Genomic DNA, 14,631 nt, shown 5'->3' with positions numbered 1-14,631 from the left:
GAAAATAGCAGTTTTTTTTTTTTTTTTTTTTTTTTCAGAGAAACGTTTTTAAATAAGAAGAAAACTAGTCCACTGTAGAGCTAGGAATGCTAACGGATGATTAGCTTTCCCTAGAAAGTCTAGTTCATTTGAATATTTTTAGAGGTACTCATGAGAGTAAAGTAAAAGAAAATGGGCATACTAACATGTACCTGCAGGCTGTCTGGCAGCTCAGTGACAGGCTGCTGCAGGAAGAGAGCCATCAGCAGGAAGTAGAGCTCAGGAACATTCGTGTGTTTGGGCAGCAGCGTCTGCAGAACAGGGAACCCTGGGAAATGGCAGGCGTCCTTGTTGATCTCTCGCACGGTGGACCGTCCGCCGGCGCTGCGGCCGACGTTGAAGCCTAGAGATGAAGGTGGGGGAGCAGAACGTGGAGTGAATAAAGCTGGGAGGCTGATGCACCTGCAGGGAGATCTAAACTGGACTTCTGCACCTGGTTTGGGGTTCAGAGGAGCTAAGATATTTCGGCTAGAACTCCAAATCAGAACGAAACTAAGGGGTTCCTTTCAGAACACATTCGGCATAAGGGAGGAAGTTCTGGAAGCAGAACCAATGGTTCTCAACCTGCGAGTCAGTTTGTATTCTCAGGTATTTAAAGGGGCAGTATCATGTAAAAGTGACTTTGAGCTTTACATCATGTTTTGATGTTATTTCCTAATAAAAACAAACCCGGAGTGTTGCTTTGATTCTTTCATGCAAACCCTTTAATCTCTATGGCAACCACTCAGCTGCTAAACGCCTGGGTGGACCTAGCCCCGCCTTCGAGGACGAAGCTCCGCCTTCAAGCAGCAGCTTTCAATCTTCCAAGCTTGCAACTCACAGAGCACCTCTCCACTGTGACTCCCCCACTTGGCTCCTACAGACTAGCCACGACCATTTATCATCTACTGAACTCACAGCTATTTCTTAGTGTAACCCTGGTAAAAACGTTGTTAAAGGGTTAATAGAGGAGCAAGACTAAGATGCGCTTCAGGAAGAGCAGAAGCTTCTTAAAGACACAGAGGTCCAATTTAAAGACATTAAATTACAATGTCAAATTTCTCTTAAGTAATATTTGATATACATAGCATTTTTAGAACAACTCAAGATAAGATAGTTAATTGACTGTGTTGTAAAGCTGCACTTTGTGCATGGAAAACAAATAATACTGCCCCTTTAAAGTATTTTGGGAGGGTTTCTGAAACTAGGGTAGGTTGAAAAGCACTGAGCTCAGGAGGAACTATGATTTCTGCAGCGGGGGGAGGGGGCAGGAAGGCGAATAACAAGAGGACGAACCCTTGGCTGTGCGGCGCACAAACTGAGCAGCTTTCTGTTTACTGAACGAAGGCCAGCTCCGACGGAAAGCGTTGCCGGAGTGCGGAGAGTCGTCTGCTGAGCCATGTTACAACATACAGGGTTTTACGCTAGGCATCAAACCTCCGCCTGTTCATGTTCATGCAACAAAACCACCTAACTTTAGCTAAACTGAGGTTTGGATCTGCGTCGAAGTTTGATTCGTGCGGTGAAACGGCGCTCTGCGCTCACCCAGGACCGTGCCGATCTTATTGGTCAGGACGGAGTCGGTGTGGTCCAGCCAGCCGCCTCCGCTCAAGCCCTCCCTGAAGCGGTTCAGGATGGGTTGGTTGGACAGCAGCACCACCAGGATCCGCAGCGCCACCGTCACCGTGGTCGAGTGCAGATGCTCCTCCATGAACATCAGCAGCCAATCGAAGCCCAGCGTTCGCACAAACTCCTCGCACGCCCTGCAGAAGCAAAGAGAGTTAGATAAACCGTAAGGAACAAACCTCTGTGTTTCCTGGACAAGTTGCTCCATCAATCAATGATGTTTATTTCAAGGCAGTTCAAATTGTTTTACATGATAAAAACAGAAAAATACAAAGTCATAAAAAAAAAACATCAGTCAGCAATAGAGAAAACTGGTAAATATTATATTTTGATGAGTGTCATCATCAAAACACATCTAATATGGCGGCCAATATTTCATGTGTTATGGTTCTAAATCAACTCTAAACAAAAAGTTGTTGCACACTGCAAAAAGTAATGTTTGTCTACTTTCTAGTGCAAATATCTTAGTCCACCTGAAATTAGACAAAACTAACTTACATGCAACTTTTCAGCAAAATAAAGTAGCTTGTTTAAAGTCAATAATTAATTAATATTGATTAAAAAAGTACTGGTTCCATTGGCAGATTGTGTCCGATTGATCATTAATAGCATTTATCTGCCGCTGAAAAATACTTCAGCCTTTTCTGGTTAAGATAATTACAGCATAGGCCTTATTTTTTCTATTAACTGTTTAATAATTGCATAACCAAAGGTGCTTAATAGGATATTTTCTGTGCAAAATTTGAATCAGGCGAAGCTAAAATGATGCCATTTGAAGTTCTAGATAGAAAATATTAACAAAGATCTTTTTTTCTCTTAAATAGACAATGTATACATTGATTTTAGTTGACTATTCATTAATCGTTACAGCCATAATTTATGTTTTGCAATGTGTTTTCTTTCACTTCATGCAGATTCAAGAGGAAAACGGCGTCTTACTGGACGTTAACTGTGCACTTCTCCTTCGTAGTGAAAAGCAGCTTCAGCAAATTGTCCAGAAGTCGATTCCTCAGCAAGATCAGACTGGCTGACAGGAGGCCGCCGAAATCGTCGTCGTTACCTGCAAACAGAACAACGTTTCCAGAAGTCACATCTAAGGCTCTCCGCATATTTCCAGATCACTCACTACAGAAATGCTGCAGGGGAAGAAATTCAATAATAATCACCTCCATCTATCTTCTCCTCGTTGTTGATTTCCATGACAACAAACTTCTCACACACAGCGAAAGTGGGGAGAGTCGAGGAGATGAACTGGCCAAACCTGGGAGGCAGAAAAACAAACTTTCTCTGTTCAAATGTTAAAATTTTGTGGCGTAAAAAATGAGATCATGAAAAATCATTTCAATTTGTTTTCCAGCGTGATTGTGACATATTTTCTGCCAAACTTAACAATAACAAAGCAAATCTGCTACAGGGGGAAATGATGAAGCTACCTGGCTACTCATATTTTTGCTTTGGATCCCTTCAAAAACACTTAGAACTGGCTATTTCAATAGCTCAAACACCAAATACCCTTTAATATGCATTAATACACACTGTGGAAAACATATAAGCACTGCTGCAGAAGCTAACATGTAGCTTACAGCCAATCAGGATCAGTGTGTGTGTGTGTGTGTGTGTGTGTGTGTGTGTGTGTGTGTGTGTGTGTGTGTGTGTGTGTGTGTGTGTGTGTGTTCACCTGAGCAGGTCGTATGGGTTGGGGAAGCCTTGCAGCAGCAGGCTGAGGACGTTGCTGATGGCCGCCACCGTTGGCTGCGACAGCGACGTGTCGCGCAGCGTCAGCAGCAACCTGGGGATCAGCTGAAACTCCCGCAGCAGTTTAGCGTTTTTTGCTGCTTCACTGTTTAAGCAAAACAAAGTTCATTTTATTTTCACACAAGAAAGCAAACAAACAAACCAAAATCTAAAACAGAATTTTATTTAAAAAGATGTTTTAAAATGTTTAATTCTTGCCTGGACTCGGTCAGCAGCTCATTGAAATGCTCAAATAGAGACAGGTGGAGTTCGTAGGGGGCGTGAAGCCAAACCTGAGGGGCAGAAAGACAACACTGTAAAACCGAGTTACTTCTCCTTACTTAAAAAATAGATGCAGGCTCTATTTAGTTTTTATTAAATTAACTGATTGAGTGACATTAACATGTGCAATTTCAGTGAGTGTAAATTAAGTTAACTTAATAAATCTGAGTATGTTGTAATTACTTAAATTATTTGTTTATATATAAAAAAATAAACATTTTGTATTAAGGCTTTTTTTCATAAAAAAAATTCTATAAAGAAATCTTGTGTAATTTTTTTTCTACAGAAAAACTCTATAACCTTTTGTATAAACTTTTCATATATTTGTATACATTTCAAACACATTTTTATAGAAAGAAAAAGTTTTATACAAAAAAATGAAGCTTTTTTTGTATAAAACTTGGTTTAGTCGGCTGCTAATGCAGGTGGCACGAGTTTGATTAACCAAGTAAATTATTTTTATATTTTTACCTCAAAGACCCTCCATTTACTTAAATCAAGTGCTTATTGTAGCTAAGTTAAAGAAAATAATAATAAATCCTTTTAATTTATTCAACTAAAGTCAACACTGTAATTCACTATAGACACACCCCAAAAAAATCACTGGACTTAGTTTAATAGTGACCAAACCTTGACCAAAGTCAAATTATATTCACTAATTTAAAAAAAATGAAATACAATACTACAATTTACAATTTTTGCCATGTCTGTTATAAACGTTTGCCACCCTACAATCAGCAGAGTAGAACATTTCAGAGTAAGAATTAAGAGTTAAAAGCTCCTCAAAGCAAATGTTCTCACCTCAAAGTCACACAGTAAGTCCTGAAAAGCGGTGGAGTTCGGAATGATGGAGGTTTCATGGCCGCTGTCCACCGTTCCCACCAGAGAGAAGGTGAGGTGGAGGATGTGGCTGTTGAGCAGCGAGCGCTTCTTCTTTAGCAGCATAGCTAGCAGCTAAAGGGAGAAAACAAAATGAATCCACTCTTTAAATTTGTTCTTTAAGTTTAAAGAAGTCTGTGTCTTTCTCGCCTGATGGATTCCAATCAAAAATGCTGCAATAGCAATGACATACCAGCTGGGGGCGACATATTTCACAACAAAAATTCAAAAGAAGAAAACCAGCATGGCTAAAGCAAGGCATGGTTAAGATTACTCTAAGATCTCTACTAAAGCAAACGCTACGCAACATTATTAACACTTTAGGTAACTTTTGTAACCTGGTTAGCAGAATAGCTCGAGTTAGCATCGAACAGCGCCTATTAGTCACTATAGCTTGTGATGTAATCCTGTCGCAGTAACCAATAAACCAATGAATCAAATGATAAATTAAAATACGCTTGATAATTTCCATTTGCAGGATTTATGGGTTTTCTCTCTTTCTACCAAATATTGGGTGATAAAAGTCTCAACTCTGGTGCTTTGGTCACAACTAGAGGCTTTTAGGACATTTTGTTAACAGAGACCCTAGAAACTTTTTATTTATTAGTTTGGTTGTTTTGTTTATTTACTTTTAGTATTTAAAATGTCTTCTAGTTGCAGTGCTAAATGTTCACTAGAAATTAAAGCAACAATATTATCGGTTATCAGAATAACTTCTCTGACAATTTATCGTCCAGAAAAATTTGCTATCGTGACAGACAACAAATTTTGGTTACCATTAATATGTATTGAATTGTGTCAATGAAACCAGACTGTTCCGATGCTGAATGAGCAGAGTCGCGAAAATGGTCAAAGTGCAATTATTTCTTACCTCAAATTCATAAAATATGACTTAAATTAAAGCTTGATAGGTAAAGTATGATTTCTGTCAGTTGTGTAATGCCAAAGAGGACTAAACAAATTTCTCTTTTGCATAAATCCCACTCTAAGAGACATTTTTTTTAAATACTTCATGAAATATTTTATCCTATTTCATGCCTGTCATGAATTAGTCCAGTGCATTTATTGAACTTTATGAAATTACAGCGGCCGCAGTTTTTGGCCAGCAGAGGTAAAAAAGAAAAAAAAAACAACTCTAAACCACTCCTTTTATTTTTTTCTTGCCCTCGCTGCTAACTCTATTCCGGAGAACAGCCGTTGCCATGGCAACCGACTGACACCTGCTCTACCAGTCAAAAGTTTGAGTGTGTCAGGAATCTACATTTGAATTTTTTTGCAGTTCCAAAATAGGAAGCGAATCAAGAATTCAATAAAAAGAAAAAACGTTATAAAAAAAAAATCCACACCACAAACTTTGCGTGAAGACTGTAGATGCAAACGTAGGATAAATCTCCATTTGTAAAATGTTTGATCTTGTCTGTAATTGTGCTACTGTGACTGAAAATCACCAGTGACACACCTGGTAGCCATTGATGCGCTCCATCTCCTTACTGGCCAGAGGGTTGCTCTTCACAACACACACCAACGCTTTAACAGCCGCATAGAGCCCCTCCACATCCGACGCCATGGCAACCAGGCCCAGGATGGCCGCGGCGCCGCCAACGTACTGCAGGTTGGTGGCGACAGGTTTGGGAACGAAAGTACGGACACCTGAGAGGGTAAGAAAAGTGGAGGAAGTGTCATTTTATTGATTCAGAGCTGCAGAAAGCAGCTTTAAAGCTGGTTTAAGGAGCTGGTTTACCTAAATATCCGATGACAGCGGCGCCAACGGTACGAGCGGGCCCGTTGAGGTGGCCTGCAGCGTTATGAATCAGCTTGACAGGAGTGGCGTTTTCATGGGAGGAGACAGCGAGCTGAAGAAGGAAGGAGGCAGTTCAGTTTCGCTCAGTGTATGATAAGCCTGGCGGGCCACCAGGCTTTGCTTGCTCCTACTTGTTCCCCCACCAGGGTAACTATTGCTTATTAATGATGGTCTTTCTACTAAAACAGTATAAACAGTCATGTGTTTGCTTTATTCACCAGTTCAGGTTTTTATTGTTCTACACAAACAACTTCAGTATAAAGCGACAAGTTACAGAGAAAGGATAAAAAAAGTGTTGTAGACTTTAATTACGGTGAAACAACTGAAGTGCAAACATTGTTATTTATTTTTGGTCACCAACTGCAGTTTTCTGGCTGATCCCCGATCACCAATCTTTGAAAAGCCTGATCTGATGATTCCAATTTTGGTCAACACCAATATTTTTGTCTCAAATGTCGCAAAATATAGCAAGAAAGTTGCTAGGATGGCAAGAGTGAGGTAGAACCAATTTCCTTCACTTTGGGGGATTGGTCATCAGCCGATACGTTTATGTGAAGCCGATCTTATCCCCCGATCTTATGTATCAAGACAAAGGTCTAAAAATCAGCCACTGCCTTCTTCCGCTCTGCAGTGAGAGAGGTCTGATGGACCGGCCCACCAGGTCATGTTTGCACGTTTGCAGTTAACAATATTTCTGGTTTATTCTGCTCTCCATATTTGATTCAGATGAGATATTGGGTCAGTATTTCTCACCTGCTTGGCGATGGCTTTGCTGTCCAGTTTGTTGTAAACTTTCCTGATTTTAGCCACAGTGAGCGTCGAGACGGAGAGTCCATATAGGCTGAAAGACACTTTCTCCTCCGGTACCAGAGCAACCGGAGTGGCAGGCGCAACCTCCGTCTTTGTGTCTTTACCTGTAAAACGATAAATGGTAAAACGATAAATGTTGGTGAAAAGCAAAGAGAAAAACCACCTGCATGGGTGGAAAGATGGCAGTTAGAATAAAGGGTGATGTCACAGAGGGTTCGCTCACAGGGCAAGTAGACGGCCTGAAAGCTGCCCACATAGTTTGGTCCCAGTTCAAAGATGGCGGCCACACTGGTGGCTGGTAAAACCTCCTCCAGGAAGTGGCTGGGCCCCAGACGCCACACCAGGCTGGACAGCTGGCGCTGTGCGGGCGGCGTGCCGATGTAGCCGTAAACGGTGCTCACCACAGGCGGGTTGGTGGAGCCCGAGCCGCCCGGAGTGCTGTGGATATAGTGAATCTGGACCGCAGGAGAAACGGTGGGAAAAAAAAAGAGAGACGTTAAGGAGGAGGAATTATGAATTCAGTTTGTTATAAGTGAAATAATCTGCCAGTGAAATAGGAGGATTTAAGGCACCCCCAAACACCTGGGGGCAGCAGATCTTCTTTATATGACGCTTCAGTTGGGGCATTATGCTCTTATATTTCAAAATGAAATAAAAAAAATGAACACCATAAAAATATCCTTTTAAAAAAGTAACTCAAAGGTTTAAAAAAAGTTAAATTCAGTTTTTACATGTGGCAAAAATGTATAATATTATATAATGTAAATAATCAATGGCTCATGGTGGAAAAACTACAAAAAAATGCAGTTTTTTTTTAACATCGTCTTATAGCTCAACAATAAATTATAATAAGTAAAAATTGTTATCCATATTTGCATATATAATGAAAAAACTCATCTTTCATGTAACTCATTAAATATTTAAACCAAAATAGTGGAAATCAACCAATCTGTTCTTTTGACAATTAAAAAATCTTTTAACCCAACCAGCTTTTTAATGGAAATGCAGCACGTGATTTTAACCAATCTGAGCCACGTAGCAGCGGATCGTCGTTTCCTGCATGACCTCAGCAGGAAATGAAACCGCTGTTATCAGTGTTGCAGACAGGAAGCTGTGACTTGTGGTTTGGTGTTTAATCTCAGGGGGGAATCTAAAGTCACCCCTGACCGCAGACCACATCACAGACTGCTGACTGCTGCATGAACCGACCAGCAGAAAGGCGTTAACATTGTAAAACCGGGGTTTTACAATGTTAGCTGAATCTTTTTGTAGCTGAGAGGATTTTTGTTTAGTGACAGAAACTTTGTGTTCTGTCCAAATAAAGATCAGATACATCCTAATTTATTACAAAGAACTTCTCATTCTTTTTAATGTCTAACTTTTTACTGATCAGCTTTCTTAATTGCAGTAAAGCAACATCATCTGCAGAGATGAATCGATGAAAGAGTCTAAAATCCCTCAAGCTGACCTTATTCCTATAAATTAGGTCAGATGTGAAGGACATCATCCTTCTGCATTAACTATATTTTAGTGCAGGGATTTCAATACATTAAAAATTCAAATGCAATAAATTTTTCAAAATTCTTTTTTTATATACAAAATTTCCAGGAAGAGCAAAAGTTGAGAGAAAACCCCAGTCAGTTGGTTGTTCAACAATAATTGAATCTATTTTTTGAAAATGTTATTTTCTGTTGAGTATTATAATCACAATAATAATTTAAAATAATTCTGCACCTAAAAACTAAAAATTAACCAAAGCATGAAAAAACTAAACCTACTCCTATGACTAATACAGTCTAGACTAAAAGTAAACAATATTTGACTAATAACTAACAGAAACTAGCAAACACAAATTAAATAGAACCAACTGAATGAGACAAAATGTCACAACAAAACTAAAATAAAACTTAAAACTATTAGATGCCTGATTGCTAATGGCACAATAAGCAATAAATCAGTTATTCGCATGATCAATTAAAATAATCTCAATAATTTCCATTGATTTATCATTTTGTCTTTTCTGTCTTTCTACCAAAAACTGGATGTGTGGTGATTTGACCTCAACTAGACTTTATAATTCATTTTGTTTGTTTTTATTTATTTTAAAATATCTTCCAGTTCCAGTTGTGTTAAATCTCATCTTTTACAACGTGTTCTTGCATTATTCTCATTATATTACCTGAAAATGGTCTCAAAACAACAGAATTATCGTTTATCACAATAACTTCTGGGATAATTTATCGTCCAGCAAAATCTGTCATTGTGAAAGGCTTAGTCTCTCCTTTTAAAACGTTAATAAAATATTTATTTGCATAGATAAACAAACAGTATAATCTCCAGCCTTAACTCCTCTACCAGCATCACACACATCCTGCGTGTCAGTGTTTCTGTAGGCGTTACCTTGACGGTGCTGATGAGCTGGCCGTCCAGGTACAGCGTGGCCGTGCTGTTTTTCAGCATGCCTTTGCTCATGACGAGCACCAGGTGGTGCCACTGGCCCTCGGCGATCAGCTCTCCACAGCGGAAACGGGCGCAACACGGCAGGATCTCGTAGAAAGAGGCCTCTTCGTTCGACTCGTCCGCTGCTTGGAGAGGGAGAGAGAAAGAAGCAGCATGAATGAGTCACAGAGCTCAGGTAGAAAGAAACAGCAAGACTGCACTGCAAAAACACAACATCTTAACGAGTGTCTTTGGTGCAGTTCCTGTGCAAACATCTTTTACTTGAAATAAGACAAAACTAACTTATAACTAACTCAGTTTTCAACAAGAACGGAGCAAAATAATTCTTTAATATGGATGAAAAAGTTCTAGTTCCACTGGCAGATTGTTTCACGTACAACTTGGCAAAAATGTCGTTATAAGTGAAGTAACATCAATATTCATCAATATTACTTATTAATATTGTCAACAATATTATCGTTTATTGTGATAAATTATAATATTGTAAACAAAAATAAACAAAACATCAAATGAAATGAATTATAAAGTCTCTGTAAACCAAACTGTCCTTCAAAAAAGGCTTTTTGAGACCAAAACATCAGGTTGATGACTTTTGTCATCCAGTTTTTGGAAGAAAGAGAAAAACAAGAAAAACAATAAGTTGTGCGAATGGAAAATATTGAACTTATTTTAATTGATCATGTGATTAATTGATTTATTGCAACAGGCCTATCATTTACTGCTACATCAGGGACAAGGTGAACTAAACACAATATTTTATGCTCCTCTGCTTTCTCCCAGTGGTAACGTGAAACAACCAATCAGAGCCAAGAGGCGGGTCTTAGCGTTGTCAATCAGCTTGTATATATGCCACCAATTGCTGCCTGCTATGCTACAGCTTCCAGCCTGTTGTGAATGCTAAGGCTAGTTAGACCCACCTCCTGGCTCTGATTGGTCGCTTTTAACCGGAGCATTTCAAACATCCATCCATGTTTGTGTTTAATAATATGTAAAACACAATGCAGGGTTCCTGCTGCTCTCACAGTATGTCTGCAGCAGCTCCTCCTTGGTGGAGACGGTGAGCGAGCGGTCCTTGGCGGACAGAACCACGGCCAGGCAGACGAAGTGCTGCTCCGAGGAGGTGGCCCGCCGCACCACGGTCAGCAGCCGCACCTGGTGGGCCTGGGAGGCCGCGCTGAACCGCTCCACGCAGAACCAGGTGGAGTAGCTGAGGCCGGACGGCGGGGGAAACAGGCGCTCACCTGGAGGAGGAGGAAAGGACCGCGTGAGGAAAAACAAGCAAACAAAAACGACTACGTTGTCATGGTAACAGGCAGGCACAGTTATGAACTTCTTCCAGATTTCTGTTTAAATAAATGCAGCGGCGGTTGTAAAGTTTGGTAAAACTGAGGTCTTCTTTTATGCCTACGGAGTACGAGGTGGGCGTTTATCATATCGCTTATCGTGATACATTTCTTAGTATAAGAATTCTGATTCATTATCACTATAAATTCCAATAATTTTTTTTTAATGTTTGATTTTTCTATTTTCTTACATTTGTTCAATGAAAGTATCAATAAATATAGATTCAATTGAAAATATTTAGTTTTGAAATGTCACAATTTCAGTTTTATTTAATTTATCAAACAATCTATCTAAGTCCAAGTCATAAAAACCATTGCAACACCAGATTAAGCATTCAGTCAATCTTACCCCAAATTGTCATTAATAATTTTTATCTTTACATACGTATTGATTCCACAAATAACATTTTGAAGCCACACTTGCTTGCTTGGAAAAAGTACATTTATTTTATGCATATATGTAAGTTGGTAAAACATGGATGTTAAGAGGAGCAGGGTTTATTTCTGAATCCATTTCTAGATGACATCATCCACAGGTCTGGGAAGGGGTCTGACGCTGACAGAGAAGAGATGGATTTGGGGAAGCTAAAAGGAGGGAATAAAAAAAGAGAGACTGGACATCGGGATAAGAAATGAAAGGGATACGAAGAGAGAAAATTTGAGTGACAGAGAAACACGAGGGAGGAAAAGAGCAAGGCCTATAAATAGAGCTGGACGCTGGGTGGAAAGAGGAGATATATTAGAAACTAGTGGAGAGGGAAAACGTAATGTAAGAGAGGACGAAGAGTCTCTCTGTGCTTCATAAATATTAAACAAGGACATCTAATAGAAATCCATCCATAACGTCACAGATTATATCCATCAAAATGAGCAACAACTATTCCTTTTCTGTTTTATATGGTATATTACCCACCTCAGAGATTTATTATTGAGAGAAACTGCACTGAAAACTAATTAAATCTGCTGCCTAAAGGCACAATCATCTTTTTAAATTTGGAGAATTAACATTATTTTACATTAAAAATAAAAATAAAAAAATAAAAAACCTGAAAACCCACATTTCCTTTTGTGCAACTTGCTGACGCATCAATGTGAGAAAGAAGAATCTGCTGCCTGGTGGAAAAGATGGATGCAGAAAATGCTGAGACACTGGTTGCTACAGTAGATGACATCACTCTGATCTATGGAAGCCCAAAGAATGCAATGGTGGAAAATAAATCCTGGTTTCACAAAAATCTAATCTTCAAAAACTAAAAATTCAATCAATCGATCAAATCAATAATCGTTTTATCGCCTAGGATCCAAAATCCTGCTACTTTAGGATCCATCTCTGCTCCAACACACCTGAATCAGGACGATATCAAACCTATCAAGATATAAGCGTTTCATATCAGCCAATATCGAAGATTATCGATTTGTTTTTTTAATAAAAATATCTGAAATACTGCCGAACTGGTATCATGACCTTTCCTCTTATCCACATGTTTCACTTCACGTCGTTATTTCTTGTTTTTAAGCAGTTATGAAGCAAAGTTGTAAAACCTGAAACTGCTACTGCGCCAGTTACTCAGCAGGTCGTTGCTAGGCAACCGAAGTTGAGGAGGGGAGACTTCAAACTACTTGCCATCCAACAGGTTGTTGCTAGGCAACCAAAGAGTGAGTGAGTCAGTTGATTTCACCTTCCTAACTTGGCGCTCGCTGAGAGGATGAGCAGTCAGCGGCTTTCCTCTGCCTACATCTCCCAGAATGCTGTGCGTTTCTGAATCAGAGTTCATTGAATATTCTACACATTTAATATTGAATATTTAATATTGATCAGATATATTGCAAATAACCCCAAATTAAGGTCTGTATTCATTTGTGTCCCTTTCTAACATGTATCACCCTTACTTTGCTTTATCTGTTTTGTCTATGATTAACTTCCTGTTTTAGGGTTTGATGCCTTTATTTTGATAGGACAACTTCTGTTTTATGTATTATTTGAATGGCAGCTTAACGACAACAAAAGACTGAAGACAAGTGCTAACAGTGTTGATCGAATGAATCTTGTTTTTATTATCTATTGATATTGATCATGTGTCTATCATGATATGTTCCGTTATTAATTTACTGTCCAGCCCCAGACGACTGAATTTCATTCTCAGCCTTGTCAGTAATTTTTACAAAGAGGAGAGAGCACGAAGCAGACATCTTACCAGTCCCCATGCCGCTGAGCACGGCTCCGTCGTTGACCCCGGACGCGGTGGCGTTGCTGGTGGGGGCGTTGTGGGGCGCCAGGCTGGGCAGAAACAGACACCTGCAGAGGGAAAGCAGATTGATGAGCCGTCTGCCTCAGGACGCAGCTGTAGCACATGCTAAACACATGCTGTCAGCTTAAACACAGAGGAGCTGCAGAGGAGATTTACAGCGTGATTACAGCTGCTGCTGCAAGAAAAACTGCGTAAAATCTTAAAAACAAGAGCATAATTTAGGTGCTTTCAAACAGAAAACATTTGAAGTATCATGTAGAAATTTAAACATCCGAAAAGTATTTACTCTGATAAATATGTTTACTGTACAGGTGAAGGTTCAGAAGGGTTCGTAAACTTTCCCCACAGTAAAATTCAAGCACTTTTTAAGGATATTCAAGGTACGTTTTCAAACTTTGGAGATAAAGACAATATAAATAAAGTCAATTTTATAACATAATTTACTATTTTTTTTATTACAGGAGGGATGAGGGAAGCAAAACATTTTATGTTTGGAAATGTTTCTCTCACTTTATTCACCGGACTTTTCCAAGAAAATACAAATTGAACATACAAATCTAAAAAAAAAAAAAAAAAAAAAAAGTGTTTAAAGCAGCAGTGTGCAACTTTCATAAAAAATATAGTTTTTACTTATTTAATAAAGTATTTTTCTTTTTTCCCCACTTTCTGAATCAAAAAGTGGGCATAATCTGTCTCAAACTTGTGTTTTTCCTGACTCACTGTCTCTTGGTGAATGTAGCATTTTCTCCAGAACTGAACACACTTCATGTGGGATTTATATTTTCTTAAATGGGTTTGAAGCAACTTCATTTAACCAGAAACAAAACAAGCAGCCATAATGGCAGCTGCTGACAGTAAAACGTCTCAGATACATTTGTTTTCTGCATAACTACAGACAAAAAAAAACACAGCGTGACAACAGACCACATGTGTGCAAAAAGGAGGAATAAATAAAGTTTGAACTTTAAACATTTAAACATCAAAGCCTTACAGATGCTCAGTGAGGAGGAGACCAAACATCTGGAAGCATTTAATGCAAATCAGAAATAAATCAGAGCAGACATGCAAACGAAGAAAATAAGCCTTTGTGTCTCGTTTCATGAAAACTTGTCAAGTCAGCAAAATTTGAGTCCTGGAAATGATTTTTACTTAAACTTTAAACTGGAATTCTGCTGTTTTCATCAAAATTACTAAATATGACAACTAAAAAATATAAAAATCATCAAGACAGAAAATCCATAGATGGAGCTGGATGGCTGGAAAAAGAAAGAAAGAAAGAGAGAGAGAAAGAAAGAGAGAGAGAGAGAGAGAGAGAGAGAGAGAGAGAGAGAGAGAGAAAGAAAGAAAGAAAGAAAGAAAGAAAGAAAGAAAGAAAGAAAGAAAGAAAGAAAGAAAGAAAGAAAGAAAGAAAGAAAGAAAGAAAGAAAGA

General features: G+C 38.9%; 1 protein-coding gene across 5 annotated transcripts in view; it reads right to left on the bottom strand.

The window, feature by feature from the left end:
• wdfy3 (WD repeat and FYVE domain containing 3) overlaps positions 1-14,631 on the bottom strand; it is a 92,741-nt gene that overhangs the window by 27,933 nt on the left and 50,177 nt on the right. For 3 of the 5 annotated variants that reach the window (XM_017306700.1, XM_017306698.1, XM_017306701.1), the window contains 14 exons: positions 13,149-13,249; positions 10,633-10,851; positions 9,551-9,735; positions 7,374-7,605; positions 7,094-7,254; positions 6,281-6,392; positions 5,999-6,189; positions 4,462-4,614; positions 3,598-3,671; positions 3,323-3,484; positions 2,811-2,905; positions 2,584-2,704; positions 1,564-1,781; positions 186-382 (listed from right to left, as the gene is read on the bottom strand). In XM_017306700.1, coding sequence (XP_017162189.1) covers positions 186-382; positions 1,564-1,781; positions 2,584-2,704; positions 2,811-2,905; positions 3,323-3,484; positions 3,598-3,671; positions 4,462-4,614; positions 5,999-6,189; positions 6,281-6,392; positions 7,094-7,254; positions 7,374-7,605; positions 9,551-9,735; positions 10,633-10,851; positions 13,149-13,249 — 2,221 coding nt within the window. The remainder of the gene's footprint in view (positions 1-185; positions 383-1,563; positions 1,782-2,583; positions 2,705-2,810; positions 2,906-3,322; positions 3,485-3,597; positions 3,672-4,461; positions 4,615-5,998; positions 6,190-6,280; positions 6,393-7,093; positions 7,255-7,373; positions 7,606-9,550; positions 9,736-10,632; positions 10,852-13,148; positions 13,250-14,631) is intronic. The other 2 variants (XM_017306699.1, XM_008417745.2) reach the window with 2 other exon arrangements.

This window comes from Poecilia reticulata, linkage group LG9 (genome assembly GCF_000633615.1).
Source record: "Poecilia reticulata strain Guanapo linkage group LG9, Guppy_female_1.0+MT, whole genome shotgun sequence".
NCBI lineage: Eukaryota > Metazoa > Chordata > Actinopteri > Cyprinodontiformes > Poeciliidae > Poecilia > Poecilia reticulata.
This window is presented reverse-complemented; position numbering and strand designations above follow the sequence as displayed.